Source organism: Mytilus californianus, unplaced genomic scaffold (genome assembly GCF_021869535.1).
Source record: "Mytilus californianus isolate M0D057914Y unplaced genomic scaffold, xbMytCali1.0.p SCAF_4, whole genome shotgun sequence".
In the NCBI taxonomy this organism is placed as follows: domain Eukaryota; kingdom Metazoa; phylum Mollusca; class Bivalvia; order Mytilida; family Mytilidae; genus Mytilus; species Mytilus californianus.
This window is the reverse complement of record NW_026262690.1, coordinates 88,299,684-88,322,017: the sequence shown is the minus strand read 5'-3', so window position 1 is coordinate 88,322,017 and position 22,334 is coordinate 88,299,684. Positions and strand designations below refer to the sequence as shown.

General features: G+C 31.6%; 1 protein-coding gene across 1 annotated transcript in view; it reads right to left on the bottom strand.

The window, feature by feature from the left end:
• Positions 1–22,334, bottom strand: part of LOC127737130 (zonadhesin-like) — an 82,689-nt gene that overhangs the window by 23,575 nt on the left and 36,780 nt on the right. The window contains exons 30-52 of the mRNA XM_052247664.1: positions 21,690–21,892; positions 20,585–20,777; positions 18,765–19,058; positions 18,010–18,120; positions 17,163–17,407; positions 16,092–16,396; positions 14,911–15,206; positions 14,143–14,345; positions 11,152–11,341; positions 9,057–9,155; positions 7,074–7,145; positions 5,821–5,916; positions 5,499–5,570; positions 4,764–4,859; positions 4,444–4,515; positions 3,708–3,803; positions 3,386–3,457; positions 2,653–2,748; positions 2,331–2,402; positions 1,600–1,695; positions 1,278–1,349; positions 544–639; positions 222–293 (exon numbers count right to left, since the gene is read on the bottom strand). Of these exons, the coding sequence (XP_052103624.1) occupies positions 222–293; positions 544–639; positions 1,278–1,349; positions 1,600–1,695; positions 2,331–2,402; positions 2,653–2,748; positions 3,386–3,457; positions 3,708–3,803; positions 4,444–4,515; positions 4,764–4,859; positions 5,499–5,570; positions 5,821–5,916; positions 7,074–7,145; positions 9,057–9,155; positions 11,152–11,341; positions 14,143–14,345; positions 14,911–15,206; positions 16,092–16,396; positions 17,163–17,407; positions 18,010–18,120; positions 18,765–19,058; positions 20,585–20,777; positions 21,690–21,892 (3,219 nt within the window). The remainder of the gene's footprint in view (positions 1–221; positions 294–543; positions 640–1,277; positions 1,350–1,599; positions 1,696–2,330; positions 2,403–2,652; positions 2,749–3,385; positions 3,458–3,707; positions 3,804–4,443; positions 4,516–4,763; positions 4,860–5,498; positions 5,571–5,820; positions 5,917–7,073; positions 7,146–9,056; positions 9,156–11,151; positions 11,342–14,142; positions 14,346–14,910; positions 15,207–16,091; positions 16,397–17,162; positions 17,408–18,009; positions 18,121–18,764; positions 19,059–20,584; positions 20,778–21,689; positions 21,893–22,334) is intronic.

Below are 22,334 nucleotides of genomic sequence, written 5' to 3'. Positions count from 1 at the left end.
AACACCACTATGCCTTATTTTCTTTATCTATAGTGTTGTTGATGTATGTAGTCGTAGTTTTCATTGTGCTCTATGTTTAATAACACAAACCCCAAACGCTAACATTTAAAACAAAATATTTCTTGAACATAACTATGTGCAACTTATCGTGATTACATTACCACGGTTTAAATGAAATCATCCTTCTCAATTTCACTTTTAGTAACGAAATGTAAATATACCTTTTGGTCTGCATTTTCCAAGGAAGCTACAAACGAATCCACTCTTACATTTTCGTGTACACGGTATCTTTCCTGAAAATGTATCAATTTAGTTTTAAAATATTCAAAAACATATCAACAACTAAACAGAGTAAACTGCATTAATAAGATACTTGAAAGAATTTTATAATATTTCAAATGAAGTTTTGATAGCATGTCGTTATATTGTTACAGGTCAAATGATATCATTAAATATGACGCATTTAGGAAATACACATCATACAATTAAAAAAAGAGAAGGTGACATAGCTGTTGACAATCAATTTGAGGTTGAGACACTTACTCTTACATGTTCCTAGTTTTGTCCTGAAGGTACCTCGCTTGCATCGGCATTTTCCTTTAACACACCTTTCATTGATTCTACACTTTCGTTTACATCCTGCAAATACAATCAGTATAAAAAAATATACCATCAACCGTTTATCATCCTACAAAACGTTGCATTTTACCTGAATATCAGCCTGTAGATGAAATGTCATTATATTTTTGATTTATCATGTCAAATACACATGTCTGCTGTTTTCATAAAGTGTATAGTGAAAACAATATGTAGTATCTATAAATAATACAACATTTTGAAAGAAACAGTTAAACAATAACTCACAATGTACAAAGACGAAAACGTAAACTAGCGTACAAACAGAAAATTATGAATGTAACATTAAAAAACCAATAGGAAGTTTAATATATTCAAGTTATATACATTAATGCCATCATCCCTCAAATAGAAAACAAAACGTACGTAAATTAATAATAAAATGTTGTCTTTTGGTCTGTGGATGATTTTCATTGAACAAACACCACTATGCCTTATTTTCTTTATCTATAGTGTTGTTGATGTATGTAGTCGTAGTTTTCATTGTGCTCTATGTTTAATAAAACAAACACCAAACGCTAACATTTAAAACAAAATATTTCTTGAACATAACTATGTGCAACTTATCGTGATTACTTTACCACGGTTTAAATGAAATCATCCTTCTCAATGTCACTTTTAGTAACGAAATGTAAATATACCTTTCGGTCTGCATTTTCCAAGGAAGCTACAAACGAATCCACTCTTACATTTTCGTGTACACGGTATCTTTCCTGAAAATGTATCAATTTAGTTTTTAAAAATTCAAAAACATATCAACAACTAAACAGATTAAACTGCATTAATAAGATACTTGAAAGAATTTTATAATATTTCAAATGAAGTTTTGATAGCATGTCGTTATATTGTTACAGGTCAAATGATATCATTAAATATGACGCATTTAGGAAATACACATCATACAATTAAAAAAAAAGAAGGTGACATAGCTGTTGACAATCAATTTGAGGTTGAGACACTTACTCTTACATGTTCCTAGTTTTGTCCTGAAGGTATCTCGCTTGCATCGGCATTTTCCTTTAACACACCTTTCATTGATTCTACACTTTCGTTTACATCCTGCAAATACAATCATTATAAAAAAATATACCATCAACCGTTTATCATCCTACAAAACGTTGCGTTTTACCTGAATATCAGCCTGTAGATGAAATGTCATTATATATTTGATTTATCATGTCAAATACACATGTCTGCTGTTTTCATAAAGTGTATAGTGAAAACAATATGTAGTATCTATAAATAATACAACATTTTGAAAGAAACAGTTAAACAATAACTCACAATGTACAAAGATGAAAACGTAAACTAGCGTACAAACAGAAAATTATGAATGTAACATTAAAAAACCAATAGGAAGTTTAATATATTCAAGTTATATACATTAATGCCATCATCCCTCAAAGAAACAAAACGTACGTAAATTCATAATAAAATGTTGTCTTTTGGTCTGTGGATGATTCTCATTGAACAAACATTACTATGCCTTATTTTCTTTATCTATAGTGTTGTTGATGTATGTAGTCGTAGTTTTCATTGTGCTCTATGTTTAATAAAACAAACCCCAAACGCTAACATTTAAAACAAAATATTTCTTGAACATAACTATGTGCAACTTATCGTGATTACTTTACCACGGTTTAAATGAAATCGTCCTTCTCAATGTCACTATTAGTAACGAAATGTAAATATACCTTTTGGTCTGCATTTTCCAAGGAAGCTACAAACGAATCCATTCTTACATTTTCGTGTACACGGTATCTTTCCTGAAAATGTATCAATTTAGTTTTAAAATATTCAAAAACATATCAACAACTAAACAGAGTAAACTGCATTAATAAGATACTTGAAAGAATTTTATAATATTTAAAATGAAGTTTTGATAGCATGTCGTTATATTGTTACAGGTCAAATGATATCATTAAATATGACGCATTTAGGAAATACACATCATACAATTAAAAAAAAAGAAGGTGACATAGCTGTTGACAATCAATTTGAGGTTGAGACACTTACTCTTACATGTTCCTAGTTTTGTCCTGAAGGTATCTCGCTTGCATCGGCATTTTCCTTTAACACACCTTTCATTGATTCTACACTTTCGTTTACATCCTGCAAATACAATCATTATAGAAAATATACCATTAACCATTTATCATACTACAAAACGTTGCATTTTACCTGAATATCAGCCTGCAGATGAAATGTCATTATATATTTGATTTATCATGTCAAATACACATGTCTGCTGTTTTCATAAAGTGTATAGTGAAAAAAATATGTAGTATCTATAAATAATACAACATTTTGATAGAAACAGTTAAACAATAACTCACAATGTACAGAGATGAAAACGTAAACTTGCGTACAAACAGAAAAATTATGAATGTAACATTAAAAAACCAATAGGAAGTTTAATATATTCAAGTTATATACATTAATGCCATCATCCCTCAAATAGAAAACAAAACGTACGTAAATTCATAATAAAATGTTGTCTTTTGGTCTGTGGGTGATTCTCATTGAACAAACACCACTATGCCTTATTTTCTTTATCTATAATGTTGCTGATGTATGTAGTCGTAGTTTTCATTGTGCTCTATGTTTAATAACACAAACCCGAACGCTAACATTTAAAACAAAATATTTCTTGAACATAACTATGTGCAACTTATCGTGATTACTTTACCACGGTTTAAATGAAATCATCCTTCTCAATGTCACTTTTAGTAACGAAATGTAAATATACCTTTTGGTCTGCATTTTCCAAGGAAGCTACAAACGAATCCACTCTTACATTTTGGTGTACACGGTATCTTTCCTGAAAATGTATTAATTTAGTTTTAAAATATTCAAAAACATATTAAAAACTAAACAGAGTTAACTGCATCAATAACATACTTGAAAGAATTTTATAATATTTCAAATGAAGTTTTGATAGCATGTCGTTATATTCTTACAGGTCAAATGATATCATTAAATATGACGCATTTAGGAAATACACATCATACAATTTACAAAAAAGAAGGTGACATAGCTGTTGACAATCAATTTGAGGTTGAGACACTTACTCTTACATGTTCCTAGTTTTGTCCTGAAGGTACCTCGCTTGCATCGGCATTTTCCTTTAACACACCTTTCATTGATTCTACACTTTCGTTTACATCCTTCAAATACAATCATTTAAAAAAAATATACCATCAACCGTTTATCATCCTACAAAACGTTGCATTTTAACCTGAATATCAGTCTGCAGATGAAATGTCATTATATATTTGATTTATCATGTCAAATACACATGTCTGCTGTTTTCATAAAGTGTATAGTGAAAAAAATATGTAGTATCTATAAATATTACAACATTTTGAAAGAAACAGTTAAACAATAACTCACAATGTACAGAGATGAAAACGTAAACTAGCGTACAAACAGAAAAAATATGAATGTAACATTAAAAAACCAATAGGAAGTTTAATATATTCAAGTTATATACATTAATGCCATCATCCCTCAAATAGAAAACAAAACGTACGTAAATTCATAATAAAATGTTGTCTTTTGGTCTGTGGATGATTCTCATTGAACAAACACCACTATGCCTTATTTTCTTTATCTATAGTGTTGTTGATGTATGTAGTCGTAGTTTTCATTGTGCTCTATGTTTAATAACACAAACCCCAAACGCTAACACTTAAAACAAAATATTTCTTAAACATAACTATGTGCAACTTATCGTGATTACTTTACCACGGTTTAAATGAAATCGTCCTTCCCAATGTCACTTTTAGTAACGAAATGTAAATATACCTTTTGGTCTGCATTTTCCAAGGAAGCTACAAACGAATCCACTCTTACATTTTGGTGTACACGGTATCTTTCCTGAAAATGTATCAATTTAGTTTTAAAATATTCAAAAACATATCAACAACTAAACAGAGTAAACTGCATTAATAAGATACTTGAAAGAATTTTATAATATTTCAAATGAAGTTTTGATAGCATGTCGTTATATTGTTACAGGTCAAATGATATCATTAAATATGACGCATTAAGGAAATACACACCATACAATTAAAAAAAAAAGGTGACATAGCTGTTGACAATCAATTTGAGGTTGAGACACTTACTCTTACATGTTCCTAGTTTTGTCCTGAAGGTACCTCGCTTGCATCGGCATTTTCCTTTAACACACCTTTCATTGATTCTACACTTTCGTTTACATCCTGCAAATACAATCATTTAAAAAAAATATACCATCAACCGTTTATCATCCTACAAAACGTTGCATTTTACTTGAATATCAGCCTGCAGATGAAATGTCATTATATATTTGATTTATCATGTCAAATACACATGTCTGCTGTTTTCATAAAGTGTATAGTGAAAACAATATGTAGTATCTATAAATAATACAACATTTTGAAAGAAACAGTTAAACAATAACTCACAATGTACAGAGATGAAAACGTAAACTAGCGTACAAACAGAAAAATTATGAATGTAACATTAAAAAACCAATAGGAAGTTAAATATATTCAAGTTATATACATTAATGCCATCATCCCTCAAATAGAAAACAAAACGTACGTAAATTCATAATAAAATGTTGTCTTTTGGTCTGTGGATGATTCTCATTGAACAAACACCACTATGCCTTATTTTCTTTATCTATAGTGTTGTTGATGTATGTAGTCGTAGTTTTCATTGTGCTCTATGTTTAATAACACAAACCCCAAACGCTAACCTTTAAAACAAAATATTTCTTGAACATAACTATGTGCAACTTATCGTAATTACTTTACCACGGTTTAAATGAAATCATCCTTCTCAATTTCACTTTTAGTAACGAAATGTAAATATACCTTTTGGTCTGCATTTTCCAAGGAAGCTACAAACGAATCCACTCTTACATTTTCGTGTACACGGTATCTTTCCTGAAAATATATCAATTTAGTTTTAAAATATTCAAAAACATATCAACAACTAAACAGAGTAAACTGCATTAATAAGATACTTGAAAGAATTTTATAATATTTGAAATGAAGTTTTGATAGCATGTCGTTATATTGTTACAGGTCAAATGATATCATTAAATATGACGCATTTAGGAAATACACATCATACAATTAAAAAAAAAGAAGGTGACATAGCTGTTGACAATCAATTTGAGGTTGAGACACTTACTCTTACATGTTCCTAGTTTTGTCCTGAAGGTACCTCGCTTGCATCGGCATTTTCCTTTAACACACCTTTCATTGATTCTACACTTTCGTTTACATCCTGCAAATACAATCATTATAAAAAAATATACCATCAACCGTTTATCATCCTACAAAACGTTGCATTTTACCTGAATATCAGCCTGTAGATGAAATGTCATTATATATTTGATTTATCATGTCAAATACACATGTCTGCTGTTTTCATAAAGTGTATAGTGAAAGCAATATGTAGTATCTATAAATAATACAACATTTTGAAAGAAACAGTTAAACAATAACTCACAATGTACAAAGATGAAAACGTAAACTAGCGTACAAACAGAAAATTATGAATGTAACATTTAAAAACCAAAAGGAAGTTTAATCTATTCAAATTATATACATTAATGCCATCATCCCTCAAATAGAAAACAAAACGTACGTAAATTCATAATAAAATGTTGTCTTTTGGTCTGTGAATGATTCTCATTGAACAAACACCACTATGCCTTATTTCCTTTATCTATAGTGTTGTTGATGTATGTAGTTGTAGTTTTCATTGTGCTCTATGTTTAATAAAACAAACCCCAAATGCTAACATTTAAAACAAAATATTTCTTGAACATAACTATGTGCAACTTATCGTAATTACTTTACCACGGTTTAAATGAAATCATCCTTCTCAATGTCACTTTTAGTAACGAAATGTAAATATACCTTTTGGTCTGCATTTTCCAATGAGGAATTATTTAATGAACACGAGATGCAGTATGCATAATTGCAAATAAGATGTAAACATTCATACGTCACCATATGACAATATAGATCTGTTAACTTAAGTACAAAAATCAAATCTTACTTTCATACGTAGAGCGAATGATAATTCTAATAAATTCTAAATAAAGAATATCACTCTCCACTTATTAAGGAAAAACACAAAAAGTACAAAAACTGCTTTACATACATATAATTTTTTTTTGTCTATGGATAGTTGTCTAATAGGCAATCATGAAACGTTTGCCTTTTTTGTAAATATGGTATTGTAAACTTAAGTGGTTGCAGGTCATAATGCTTATCTCTAAATATTCATTAAATGCAAAACAGTTAAAAGAAAAATGCCTTTTTTTAACATGACTCTGTTCAACCTATCCTGATTTCTTTTCAACAACTTGACCGAACCCATCTTTTATGTATGTCACTTTCAGTAATATTCAATCATGCAATATAAATAAATACCTTTTGGTCTGCATTTTCCGAGCAGGCTACATACAAATCCATTCTTACACTTTGGCTTACAAGGTATCTTTTCTGAAAAAGAAATCGATAATATTAAAAAAAAATAAAGAATATGGCAACACCTCAATGGAGGAAATGTATGTTATCAAAACAGTTGTTAGAAACTTGATTAACTTTTTCGACTTTGTACTGACAATATCAATCGTGTTTTATATTTCAGAAAAAAAAATGATATGGATTATATTTTACATTTTGAACGTACACTTCCTGCAAACGCAAAAACAAAAAAAGAAAAGTTATAAACATTGTTTTTTTCCTACAATAAGTTTATTTGTTTCTAAATGATTCCCGTGGTGAAAACGTCCTTCTATTTTGATGTATCATAACGAATACGTATGTATGTTGTTTATGTAAGATGTTAATGCAGAGAAATAATATATATATATAATCAGATGAAGCATAACAGATGAAGCTTAATTGCCAATAAGAGAACATTTTAGAAGGAAATGTGTGCAGATTCATGTCACTATATGACAGTCATATCTGCAAAGATCCGTATCGTTTACTGGATAACAGTCACACCAAAAGATAAATCTACATATCATATTCAAAACTACTAATGTGATGTTTTCAGATCTAAAATATGTAAGAACCAATTCCTGTCCACGTTCGAATAGAAATAATAAGAAAAATATAAGAAAAAAAAGGAAAATTCTACAAAGACAACGGGTGTTGACTATTTATTGAATCTGATCATAGTTCATTATGCTGTGTTCAAAGAAACACTTACAAATAGTTAAAAGAATTATACACATGCTGAAAAAAGAGGGACGAAAGATACCAGAGGGACAGTCAAACTCATAGATCAAAAACAAACTGACAACGCCATGGCCAAAAATAAAAAGACAAACAGACAAATAATAGTACAGTTGACAAAACATAGGAAACTAAAGACTAAGCAACACGAACCCCACCAAAAACTGGGGGTGATCTCAGGTGCTCCGGAAGGGTAAGCAGATCATCCTCCACATGTGGCACCCGTCGTGTTGCTTATGTTATTACAAATCCGGTAAATAGTCTAATTCGGTAGGTCACATTCGTGAAAAGGGAAGGGTACTGTAGTTAAGACATAAGGAACATATCCGATATCATCTGTGAAACGGTTATTATATAACGGTCAACCAACTCGTGATGGCGTCCATAACATTTACGAAGGGATGATTTCAACTTCACCATTTGGAACTCTTGGTTTAATAGCTTCCTTGTGAGCAGCAAATCATGATAGGAAATACAAGCCGGGAATATCGTATCCATTGGGAGATATATACTCCGTATGCAGGCGCTGCTGGAATGTTGCTACATAGAAATGGAAAGTTCACAATTGGGAAGCTGAAATCGTCTCTTTTGTCGTAATGTTTTGGTTTCAATCTACCCTCATTGTCAATTTCGAGATGTAAGTCAAGATATGAGGCAGACTTAACTGTATCTGTAGTATCCTTTATCTCTAGTTCGATGGGATAGATTCGTTCAACATAGTCACCAAATGTTGTATTATTTAGTGAGATAATATCATCTATATAGCGGAATGTCAAGTTAAAGGATATTGCTAACTTCTTATCTTTCTTCCTGTATGAAGTCAGCCTCATAATAATAATGAAACAAGTCGGCAAGAATAGGGGCACAATTGGTTCCCATTGGGATTGATCCTGTTCAACTGATCTTCAAAATACGATTTAACATAAACATCCTTTTAATGCATTTTTCAATAACGAAATTTAGATATATCTTTTGGTCTGAATGTTCCGAGAAGACTACAAAATAATCCATTCTCACATTTTGTTACCCTTATTTTTCTTTAAATTTGATTCATGAGATTTAAACATCGTTAACCTACAGTTGGTTTGAATTGTGTACTAGCGGAACTCAAGTAACAACTTTTTTGCATACATGCTGAATAAAAAAAGTAAAGGTTAAGACACTTACTTTTGCATGTTCCCAGTTTTGTCCTGACTAAACCTTTCTCGCATCTGCAGTTTCCTTTGACACACTTTTCATTGATTTTACACTTTCGTTTACATTTAGCTACAAACAAAATAGGAATGCAAGTGTTTATTAATCACAACATTTTTTGTTTTGCAATTTGGTAAGGGAAGAAATATGTCAAAAGCATACTGACAAAAAAAACGGTATTTGAAAACTTAAACAGAGTTTTATGAGGAAAACAAGAAAAACCAGAAAACCAGAAAAAAAGTGATAGAAAGTAAAAACCTAAAAGTGGATGGATAAACTTGCAAACATGTTTTAAATGCATATTAATCAGCTAGACAAATGAAGTTCTTCATTCACATTATTTTAACTTTCCAACATATACTCTTTAAAATTTCCATATTTATGTAGTAACATTCCCACAACACATTATTATGGGGTGTACAGCACACAGCTGATAAGATATCTAAGAAACTGCATTTTTATTCAAGATTTATGTATAAATGTTTGAGCTACTTTTCTGATATACCAGCTATTACTAATGCTATAAAAAAATTAACTTAAAAAAACAATGATGCAACTAAGTCAAGACACATTTATTATAAATTTGAAGTAAAAGTGTTATAGAAGCTATCACGACTTGGTTGATTGTTTTGGAAAATCCATGTTACTAATAATCTCTTGTACTTATTCTGTAGAAACAACTTTACTAATGCTTATGACACATACATTTCTGATTAATAATTTATTTAACAATTATTCTATTATAATGATACTACAGCTCCAATTTGGTAATTCCCTGTAATTTCTCTGTCGATCAACCGGTCTCAATCCTTTTGGCGTTCATACAAATTCCCAGTTTTGTTTCTTATCTTGGTTTTTCCCATTTTATTCAATTTACGAGATTTAATCATCGGTAAACCACTACTCCTGATTTCACGAGTTCCCGAGGATTACTTATTACATAGGCGAAATAGTTTTAAATAAAGACAACAGTAGTAAACAGCTGTTCAAAAGTCATAAATCGATTGAGAGAAAACAAATCCGGGTTACAAACCAAAACCGAGGGAAACACATCAGCTATAAGAGGAAAACAATGGAACAACAGAAACACTGAAGTGCAACAAAAACAAACGCCAACATACATAGAAACGAACTATTTGATAACAACTACCATATTCCTGACTTGGTACAGGACATTTTAAGAACAAATGGTGGGTTGAACCTGGTTTTATGGCTAACCAAACCTCCCGCTTATATGGCAATGTTAACAAGAATGTGTCAATAGTACACAGATGCCCAATCGCACTATCATTTTCTATGTTCAGTGGACCATGAAATTAGGATTAAAATTAGAAAGATCATATCATAGGTAACATATGTATTAAGTTTCAAGTTATTTGAACTTCAATTTCATCAAAAACTACCTTGACAAAAAGCTTTAACCTGAAGCAGAACAGACGAACGAACGGACAGACGAACGGACAGGCGGACGGACGAATGGACGGAGGTACAGACTAATAAACATAATGCCCCTAGGTGGGGCATAAAAAAAATCGCTAAAATGACAACACTACGTGACAGAAATACAGCACAAACAAACGCAAGAACACTCAGCACAGAGAAACGCACAAATAAATAATATAATAGTCGTTACAACATGTTAACCGCAGAATAATAACGAACATCTACTTTCTAAAAGTGTTAATGAAACATTTGATTTGATAATAATTATAAGTGAATTTTATTGGAATTGTAAGTACTATGGTATATCTAACAAAGTTTTGTTTTGTGTGTAATCATAATAAGCAGATTGTTTTATTTTTGTTGTGTTTACTTTACTTTATCTAACATTGATCAAGTTCAATAAGTCTCATGTATATCGAATGTGTATTACGATAGACTTAAAAAAAAGCTACCTTAAAAATGTTTTCAATGTAAAGTAATGTGACATACCGGTAAAAGAAATTAATTTTTGATGCATTTTCTGCGTCCAAAGCGCGTTTCATGATTGATCCTCATCAGGAACGCTCATACTCATCTTTTAGAAGTGCAGGAAAAAATCACTATATAAAACAGTTAATTTACTTACGTGTGCATACATCAACACCATTTCCATTGAACTTCTTTCTACAGATACATCTATATTGGCCTCTTCTAAGACGACATTTAGCATTTTTATGACAAATTTGATTTTTAACAACTGTCATAGTCGGTTTCCCGTTTTCACTGGAACACTTGGTTACAATTGTGCAGTCTGATGAAGTAAATTGTTTTCCAAGCTAAGGAAAATGATAATTTAAGAAAGTTGACAACAAGAAAATCTGATTGAATGGGAAGATTATCAGCTTCTTTTCTGTTAGTACCAAAAACTACAAGTCAGTTTGATCGAAACAAAATTGTACTTTGCTAAAGTTAACATTTTCTCTGAACTTAAGTATGCGGGTGTTTGTTTTCAGTCATTACTTGATAACTAGTACAGAATACAGTATGCTCATTTGTAGATTTTTTTCGGATGTTGGTTTTGCTTGTTTATTAAGGTGAACTCCACATCTTCTTTGCTTGATGTCAGGTTCTGTTTGATTTTTAAAATATTGATTATGATTTATAAGTTTATTAGTCAGATGTTATCGTAAATATAAGTCCCTCCCTATAAAATTAACTTTTGAGAAACAGACTTTAAAAATATAAAGTTCTAATTCTTAATAGTGTTGCTAGTTTAAGAGTTTGCAAGATATGGCCCTGTCCTAAACAATTTTGATTTTGTTAACAAAGTGAGGCAGTAATCAATCTTCATGTCATATAAAAATAAGAAAATGTGGTATGATTGCCAATGAGACAACTCACCACAAGAGACCAAATGACACACAAATTAACAAATATAGGTCACCGTACGGCCTGCAACAACGGGTAAAGCCTATACCGCATAGTCAGCTATAAAAGGCCCCGAAATGACAAATGTAAATTCAAACAAGAAAACTAACGGCCTGATTTATGTACAAAATAATGAACGAAAAACAAATATAATATACAGCCACAAACGACACCCACTGAATTACAAGTTCCTGACTTGGGACAGGCACATACAGAATCTGGCGGGGTTAAAATAATATGTTTAATTTAATCAGGTGAAAGACGTAAAATATCATCGCAGTTATATTATAATTGCCTGGCAAGATATAAACAGAAGATATTGTTGTGGAAAAAATCGAAATTTTATGCACTTATAAACTGGAGACCAGGGAATGCAGTTTTTGCTATGTATGCATAACCTGTTACATGATTTTATTATACCTCAGACACATGTGAAAACTATCAAAGAATCCCAGCTTTTGATTAAATATGCCACAAGCGCCTTTTTCTACACAAGACTTTTCACCGAAACTCGAATCAAAATAGGTGAAAGTCAAATTCAAGAATGAGGTTAAGAACATGCAGTGAAAACCCATTTGCGTACATTCGTAATAATGTTTAATAGTCCCCAGTGTGAAATGTAACCATATTGTAAAATTGCAAGACAGATATATACCAAGTTCAATCCATCATTTTTTCTTAAAATGTCCTGTTCCATATCAGGAATATGGCAGTTGTTATCAAAATGTCCGTTTCTATGTATGTTGACGTTTGTTTTTGTTGCAGTTCAGTGTTTCAGTTGTTCCGTTGTTTTCCTCTTATAGTTGATGTGTTTCCCTCGGTTTTGGTTTGTGACCCGGATTTGTTTTCGCTTAATCGATTTATGACTATTGAACAGCGGTGTACTGCTGTTGGCTTTTTTAACAATCAAGCAATTAGTGATGCGAAATTATTCCTCATACATACATTGCTACTTTGTCGGGAGCAGTTTTATCTAAAGTATATAACTGATAGTGAAATATCCATTTTGAGAAGCTTTGACGTATTACATTACATGAAAATCGAAAACTTCTGTTAAACTTCTGTGATACTAAATTTTACTAAATGGCCATTGTTATATTACAGTTCGTTTCTGTGTGTGTTACATTTTAATGTTGTGTTTCTGTTGTGTCGTAGTTCTCCTCTTATATTTGATGTGTTTCCCTCAGTTTTATTTTGTAACCCGGATTTGTTTTTTTCTCAATCGATTTATGAATTTCGAACAGCGATATACTACTGTTGCCTTTATTTAAGCAACTTGTGAGAAGCATTAAAAAATATATGCTTTGTAATATTAATGCATTAGAACAGTAGAGATTTTATTCTGTATTTTGATTATTTCAGGACTTCACATAAATCTTGATATTCCTTCTAAACGAGAATTAAACGTGCCTTAAGCGTTAACATGAATTGATTCAACAAAAGTAAACAGTGTTAGTTCCAGCATGTTAAAAAAGGGAGCAACATTTTCAATTGCTATACTTAAATGTAACTTTGCACTGTTTCCGTTTTATTTACCATGTCAATTTCCTCTTCATAAATTCACAAAGGGAAAGGCAGACATACTGCTATTAATTGGGAGCCTAAAAAGGCATCTCGTTGATGTGATCACTTCTAATAACTCACCAGTCATAAAATCCTCAAATCATTTGAAAGCACTACGATGTTTACACCACAAAGTATAAATCGGCTAAGAAAAATGTGGCGTTACATTTTAAAAATTTTGCTTTCTAGTGCTCTTCATCGTAATTGATTTTTATCTTACACACGTTTTGATACCAGGGCCATTTAGGGAGCTACCATTTGATATTTATGGGGGGCTAGGATGAAATTTGAAAAAAATAGGCAGGACAGGAGTTTTGAGTAAAAAAAAGGCAGGATGAGCAACTTGGCAAAAAAAAAGGCAGGATGACAATTCATGTAAAACAAGAAAGGATAAACTAATAAAAAAAATGCAGGACCGAATAGAGTGAAAAAAAAAAAGGCAGGACAGAGATTTAAACTAAAAAAAAATGCAGGACAAAATTTTTCATCCTAGCCCCCCCCTTAAAAATCAAATGGTAGATTCCTTATGAGTCTGTTGTTGAGAAAAACACGTCTAGCATATTGAATGATAAGCCAGATATCTTTGATATTGTTTTTCTTTATCAAGAATTAATCGTAATACACATTTATATATATGTTTACATACGGGATAGTATTCTCCTTCTGGTCCACGGCATCCACATTGTTCTTTGGGCACACATTTATTTCCACTCAGGAGAAATCCTTTTTTACATTGACAGCCTTCAGTATTTGGTAATCTGCATGTTAGTGGAGCATCTGGGTCAACACAAGTTGCTGGACATCCACTCCCAGAAGAAGTATAGTCCATGTTCACTGGGCATGTGAGTCCTAAAAAAGGAAAATGACTTTTTTTATTTTTTTTGACTGAAATGTTATATTTCCATCTCGATTCAGGTCCACAGAATCGAAAAACTATATTAGCATTAGAATTTTGCACACAGCTTGGCACACTTGATTACAGTGTATATCGGCGTTTAAATAAGTAACTATTTTCAATAATTGTTCACTTTCCTTCTGAAAACATATTGGGTAGAAAAAAATGAGATTAAAACAATTTACTTTAAGAAACACTATTAATCCCTCCTCAATTGATAAATAATCGTTGCCTTAAAACAACTTGAATACTATTCATTAATACAACAGATTATATGTATTTTGGTCAATGTGTACCCAAATACACTAAGCATAAACTGACAGGTCTTCCGGAAAGGTGTATACAATGCAACATCTTTTTGGGTTTCGGTATTTTGATGAAGAAAATACACTTTTATATACGTTTGTAAAGTCATTAAAACTGATTTCCTCATGTCGTCTCTCGAAAATATTTTGTAATCTGTCGACAGCGATGAAGGAACGAAAATAGTATTAAAATATTTGTGAATATGATACATACGACACAAATCTTTTTTCCGCCAAGTTATTGATAATCCCATGTCTTCGCATTGTTCTTCGAATCCCTCCAAAAATTCACAAATAAATTGTTCCAGATAAGGCGACCCTTCTATACTACAGTAATCATATAAACAGGACTCATATAAATCCTTGGCCATATCCATATCTTTGTTCGCACAAGACATGAATGGACTTTTTACATTTTTAGGATTCAATAAACCACAGTATTTGTCGTCAGCGGCTTTTCCAGACTGTTCGGGAGAACATGGTTCTTCCATTACAGGACCAACAACACACCTGCAATATCATTCGATTATTTATTAGTTTAATCCTAAAAACTATTAACTCTCATTTTGTGTAAATGTAATAGAAAAACAAAAAAAAATTAAAAACAAAAAAAGGATATCTTCAGAAATAACAAATCGCCACAAACATGACAAAGAAGAGAAAGATCCCCCAATGCTCTCTTTATCTAAAAATTTCTTTTTATTCAACAGATACGTCTAGCTAATGATAATATAACACATTATACTTTTTATAATCGAGCAACGACAGCTTATCTATTCGAACGTTTAAAACATGTAGGTAAGTTATCTTGTTTGCTTAGTGAACCATGAAATCAAAACTACCTTTGTTTATGTCGCTGTCAATGACTAGCAAGGAAAAGATAATCAATATTCTGTTGTTTACTTCCTATTCAATGAGAGTATTTATTACAGATTATATCCAATTAAATCAAATAATAGGTAATAAAAGGACGTATAAGCTGTTTGAATTATTTGTTGGCAACTGCAAATTTAAATAATTTTTACTAGAACCACATGGCTGCTTGTCTATATAGTATTTATAGAAGTTAACTTTAGCCTGGACAGTATGTCTTTTGTCTTCCATGTAATGTTTTTTTATGTTGTTTGTCCCTTCTTCATTTCTATTTTAACCATGGCATTGTCGGTTTAAATCTAACTGAGTTTTAAATGCCTCCTTTGGTTTTTTGCTTTCTTTTCTTCATATCAATTGTAGTAAAGAAGTGTAATTTTTAAAGTTTTACCTCAATAGTAGGCTCATAACATTATAACTTAAAGAGTGCTTTTACAAAAATGCATACGTTGCATTTACTTTTCACCTTTACACCAGTACGGGGAACTTTGCAAAAATGAAATTGTTAATTTTGCATTTACTTACTTGTTATCCTGTATTTCATAGATTCCTGGAACTGTGTAGCTTTTTCCAATAAGTTCGAATTTATCTTTCTTCAGACTAACATCCTCACCAGTTGCTGTTCTGAAATCATCTTTCTTTCCGTTGCAATCACCACAAAGACCAGTTACAATTCCCGAATATGTCTTTGGAATGGAGACTGCCACAGTACCGACACCATTCCATGTTATCAATATGTTACATTTTGTTTGCAGCCGTACATATCTACCAGAAGTCCTTATTTCAAAGTTTGTACCAGAATATGGAGTATAAACTTGAACGTCATTTACCTAAAAATGATAGGTAGAAACATTATAACATCATAAACATATGGTTAGCGAAAGATTAACACAAGATATATTTGCAGTCATGAAAATAACACCATAACAGCATATGGAACAAAACATGTTTTAATTGTTACTGGTACTGCGACTAAAACATTGACCATTAACTGATTTCCTGTATTTTTCATAAATTGAAAACGTTTTTAAATTCAAGTATTGCAAACATAGTCACAGCATAACAAAAAAAATCTGTAGATTTTTTATTCTTTACTTGAAAGTTGTATTTTTAAAATAAATATATATGTATCAGAACGATAATGGTTCTAAAAGTTGTTTTAATAAGTTATTATTCTATCACTTCAAAATATTGATTACTGAATTTTTCGGCTACGTCATTTGATCCCTGTTAGATGTGTGTCTTATTGGCAATCATATCACTTCTACTGATTGTTATATTAGTATATGATGTAAAGCACTGTGTATTTTCTAATTTGACCGAATATTTGGTATTGTACATGTCTTTTTATGCGTCACACAATTATCGCTCGACCGTTTTGTTTTCAAAATTAAACACAATATTTAACGGATAAGTTTATTCTAGTTATAGTACAATTTTCCTTTAATAGAGCTATTATGCTTTGGCAATAAGATATGTACCCGAAAAACAAAACTTAACATTTGCATGATCGAAAAAATAGGAGGTGACTGATATAAATTATTTGATCTTGTTTCGTCAATTTTTGTTTTTATTTACATACAATCAGTTACTTACAAAAACGACGTTATTTTTATCTAGCCGAATTGTAGCATCTGCTAACTTGACCAAAACATATTGCGTAAAGGAGACTTTTGTGTTTGATCCACGGTGTTCATTTTGCACTTGAACTTCAAAACCACCACATTTATCAATGGATGTTGATTTGACCATGGTATAAGTACATATTCCCATAAAGTGAATGACTTGGCCATCAAAACTCTTATAATGTGGATCTCCACTAGCAACACAGGTACAGGTCCCTGCAGTCAAATAAAATAAGTTAAAACAAATCTTCTGTCATTGCATTACCTTTGATACCATAAACACAAACAATAAATTATTGTATGGTGTATCTGTATGTTTTTGGTCTTTTGTTTGGGATGCAAAGCATGTATAAATTCATTAAGATATTAGGATAAAAGGACATGTTATCTGCGGAAGTTATACCTTAATTTAGGTCCAGTTACATAACTCACAATCAAACCATTCGTAATAGCACTGTGTAATTAAAATCCTGTCAGAGCCTGAGCACCAACTTATTTGCAAATTGTATTTACGGTAAAGTAATGTATGCATTTGAACGAATTTTGAAAATATAAATGTTCCTCTATTTGTAGTTTTTCTTCATACGCTTTAAGCCTGTGTAAGAACTGGGTCAATAAAAATATATTTGATACAACTTTAAGGAAAGGTGGTCAGTATAACTGTAACTTCAATATCTCGAAAGATTGATTTATATCCTTCATCTTTTATTTCTATCTTTGTTATAATAAAAAAATGTTGTATTTATATGTAGTTTATAGATTTTTTAGCTTTTAACGATATATAAAAAAATGAAGCACTCAAACAACAAACATTATACCTGTGCAGCTATTGATACCATCCCCGACAAACCCCTTTTTGCATACACATCGACCTCTGTGACATTTTGCATCTGGATGACAAACCGTTGATCCACACTTGGGTCCTGTTTCTATAGAAAACATAAGTTCCTACCAGTAGCTATACACATTTATTACGTTAATGATACTCCATTTAACTATTCTAAAAATTAAGTAATATTAATACAGTTAAATGTTTTGTTTATCAATTACATAACGCTTACACTGTATTAACGTTCAACACATAATTACAGTTAAACATGTGAAATATGGACTCAAAGATGTGCATGTACTATTTTACCCTCTTTTAATGAAATGTGTGTTTTGAGAATTAAGTGTGTTTTTCATTATTACTAATCACTTCTCATTTTCATAGATGATTGTTTAAAAGTCATTATAATTAAAAAAAATAATCAGTAACCGATTCCAGTGTACTGATTTTACATCCACTACCAATGCTTAGATTAACTTTGTTTTTAAACTAAAATTAAGTTTTGAAATTTTGCCTAAAGTTTATTAAAAAAATATGACAATATTGCTGGTGTTTGCGTTGGGCTGTCTGTTTTTTCGGATTTTTTCCTCATGCCATTGACAGTTTATCTTCGAGTTGTGAATGTCACACTGGTATCTTCCGCCGTTTTTTGTTTGAAAACAAACTGAAATAGATATGCATATCAAAACATGTGAAGTACATTACCAAATAATTGTGACTATGTGCATTCAGTTTAAGAAATACCTTCGCAGACGTATCGAACAGTAACGTATTTGTAGGTTCCTCCACAAGGATCGCCGTACAAACCGTTATTTGCTGATACCATGCATGATTTTATTCCTTCGCAGTTTTTTCTTATTATAGGTAATGGTTTGTTAGAGGAACATGATGTCGTTTTCACTCTTGGGTCTTTGCATGTGCTCATGTCAGTTCTCCCATATGTTGCTTCTATAATTCGTATTGTTTTCTTCCCTGGACATGTAATTCTACTTTTTGAACCCTCGCATATCACTTTTTCTGTTCCAGGTGCTGGCCTCCCTATGAATACAGATTTTTCTATTATTTCAATATACAAAGTATAAATCACAAGAGTTTGGTGTCTTTATTTGTATTTTTAGCAAATGATTTACATGATTTAGAAGAAATAAAACTTTAGCTATTGGCGTTGCGTCTGTTTGGTCTAAACGAGCTATAAAACTAGATTAAACGCACTATTGTCTTTGGAATATGTCTGTACAAGTCAGGATTACGAGAGTTGTTTTTTTTTACTAATTCTGTTAGTTGATGACGTTCGATTTGAACTTCCCCTTTTTGAATTTACCTTGGAGTTCAGTATTTTTGTTATTCTTTTTTTCTAGTAAGAAATAGTTCAAAGACAAAATTTTCAGCCAATAATCACGTTACGATATAAATGTGATACAAGTTTAGCAGATTCAATATATGCTGGGAGTAAAATATCTCAGTCTAAAAAAAAAAAAAACATGAAAAACCGAAAAAAAAATATGATCTGAAAGGAAAATAGTTGCAGTTTGCAGCTTTTTAAAATTAGAAAAAACAAAGATGAACCCAATTTTGCTTTGCATCAAAAGATTTCGTTTAGATCAAAATGTATATTGCGAGGTTTAATTTATTTACTTTTTTTTTAGCATATCCATATTTTAACCTTAACTTCACATTCTCTTTAATCCTAAACAATAGGAAGGTAGAAACACACAACAATTAACATATTTACACTTTTGGTATTTTGTCACCGAATAACCTTTTGACTTCATGCAACAATCAAATCTAAATTATGACGTCAAATGTTTTGAATTGTGATGTAATATAATGCGGGAACTAATGTGGTTTTTAAAAGAGAGGCAAAAAATATCAAAGATATATTCAAACTCATAAGTCGAAAATAAACTGACAACGCAAGGGCTAAAAAAGTAAAACAGAGAAAGTTTCTCGTTTTTTATTTATTAAAATTAGATTAGACCGTTGGTTTTCCTGTTTGAAGTGTTTTACACTAGTCATTTTAGGGCCCTTTATAGCTTGCTGTTCGGTGTGAGTCAAGGATCCGTGTTGAAGGCCGTACTTTGACCTATAATTGTTTACTTTTACACATTGTGACTTGGATGGATAGTTGTCTCATTGGCAATCATATCACATCTTCTTATTTATATAAACAATAGTACACAAAACACAACATAGAAAACTAAAAACTGAGCAACACGAACCCCACCAAAAACTAAGGGTGATCCCAGGTGCTCCGGAAGGGTGTAGATCCTGCTCCACATGTTGCACTCGTCGTGTTGCTTATGTTAGTACAACCCTGTAATAAGTCTAATTCGGAAGGTCACATTTGAGAAAAAGGGGACGGGATTGAAGTTACGAAGTTTGGAACATATTCGCGATCATCTATGAAACGGATATTCCATAACGGTCAACCAACTCGTGATGGCGTCCGTAAAATTTAAGAAGGGATGATTTCAACTACACCACTTGGAACTCTTTTAAGTAATGCAGAACACATTTGTATACAAGGTTAAATACGTCTATTCAGAAATAAAAGTTGTCAATACCTTTGCATTGTTTGATTCCGTCTCCTTTGAAACCTTCTTCGCAAGCACAATCAAAAACGCCATTGAGTAATTTACATTGTGCATTCCTGTGACATTTTTGCCGTCTAATGACTTGCATTTTTGCGTTACCCGATTTTGTAGCAATGCATCTGGACACCGTCCTACAATCTCTGGATGTAATTTCTGAATCAATCTAATTGCAAAAAGACAACATTGTATTATACATGTTATACAACTGACTATGGAAGTATCAAGCAAACACTCATATGAGTTTCGAATCTCAATTAAAGATGAAAAAAATATAGTCAATGTTCAGCTTCTTTGAATATATCATTCTTGAATCGATTCAATCGTTGTTAAGAGCAGTAAACTAAACTAAACTGTGTACAACCATAAAAAAAAAAGTAGGATGCCTATATGGTCGCCTGCAAAACCGAAATGAGAGTAACACATCTTTCCATTTAAATAATATGAATACAATGTTTCATTAAATTTCTTATTTTGAAATGTTGAATTATTCAATACACTTAAGGATGAACTTAGGTCAGGTTAAGGAATTTTCATCAAATGTTCGGACTCCTAGGTTTTTTTCCTACGATACAGGGTAACATATTTTGCCCCATAACACCCATTTTTCTTTTCATATAAGACTTCACTTGCTCATAAAAGGTCATTTACCAAAATTTAAGCAGATTCTAGATTTCCTTTCTTTTGATTTGAGACCCAAATAGTACCTATGCAAATGTAAGTAACAGTCCAAGTCAGCCTTTTCCATCCATTTAAAAAAATATCTCGAAAAGGAGCTCCATAACCTATCAATATTTTAAGCTTATTTTGTTCCTTAACTAATGCTCTTCTGACTTATAGTATCAATTTTAAATTCTAGATTTTTTTTATTTCACCTAAGTACATCCTTAAGACATGAATTGTTTTAGCCTTATTTGGCAAACTATTTAGATTTCTGAATGCTCTTTATCTTCGTATTTGATTTGGCCTTCCAACTGTTCCAGCGCCAGTGATGAGTCTGGTGGGCGTACATCGCGCGTCTTGCGTTCCAAATTATAAGCTTGATATCTTTTATGAGTTTATAAATTTAATAACTTACTGGATAGTATTCACCGGTAGGTAGCCTACAACCACACTGAGCTTTTGGTATACATGTGTTGTCACTGAGTACAAATCCTTTTTTACACTGACATCCTTCTGATGGGGGCAGTTTGCATGTTTTGGGGGCATCTAGATCAACACATGTGGCTGGACATCCGCTTACTGCACTACTGTATCTCATGTTGTCTTCACATATTAAAGCTATTCAAAATAAATAAATGTAGTCGTAATTTCAGATATAATGCATGCCATGTCAATACTTATAGATTAAATCAAAACAAACGGAACTGGGGGCGTAGTGACATTTGTAGACTGCATAACCTTCATACACAATTAGAGACGTCTTGGTATCTACATACCTAGTATGAACATTTTACGAATTCTTGAATTTTCAAAATACATTTGTAATTGACCTACAGGAAAGTATTTGCCTCTGAAAGTGTATATGAAAATGTCAGACCAACCTTCGTAATATACACTAAATCTTTTTCAGTCGGAGCCACGCGTTTTCCTGAAAATTCGACAAATTTAGTCCTCAAGTTTTATAGATTTTTTAAAGAATATGCATAAGCATTCAGAGATGTTAATAAGGTTAAAACCAACAAACACTTAGTAAAAAGTTAGTTTCCCTGTATTAAAATGC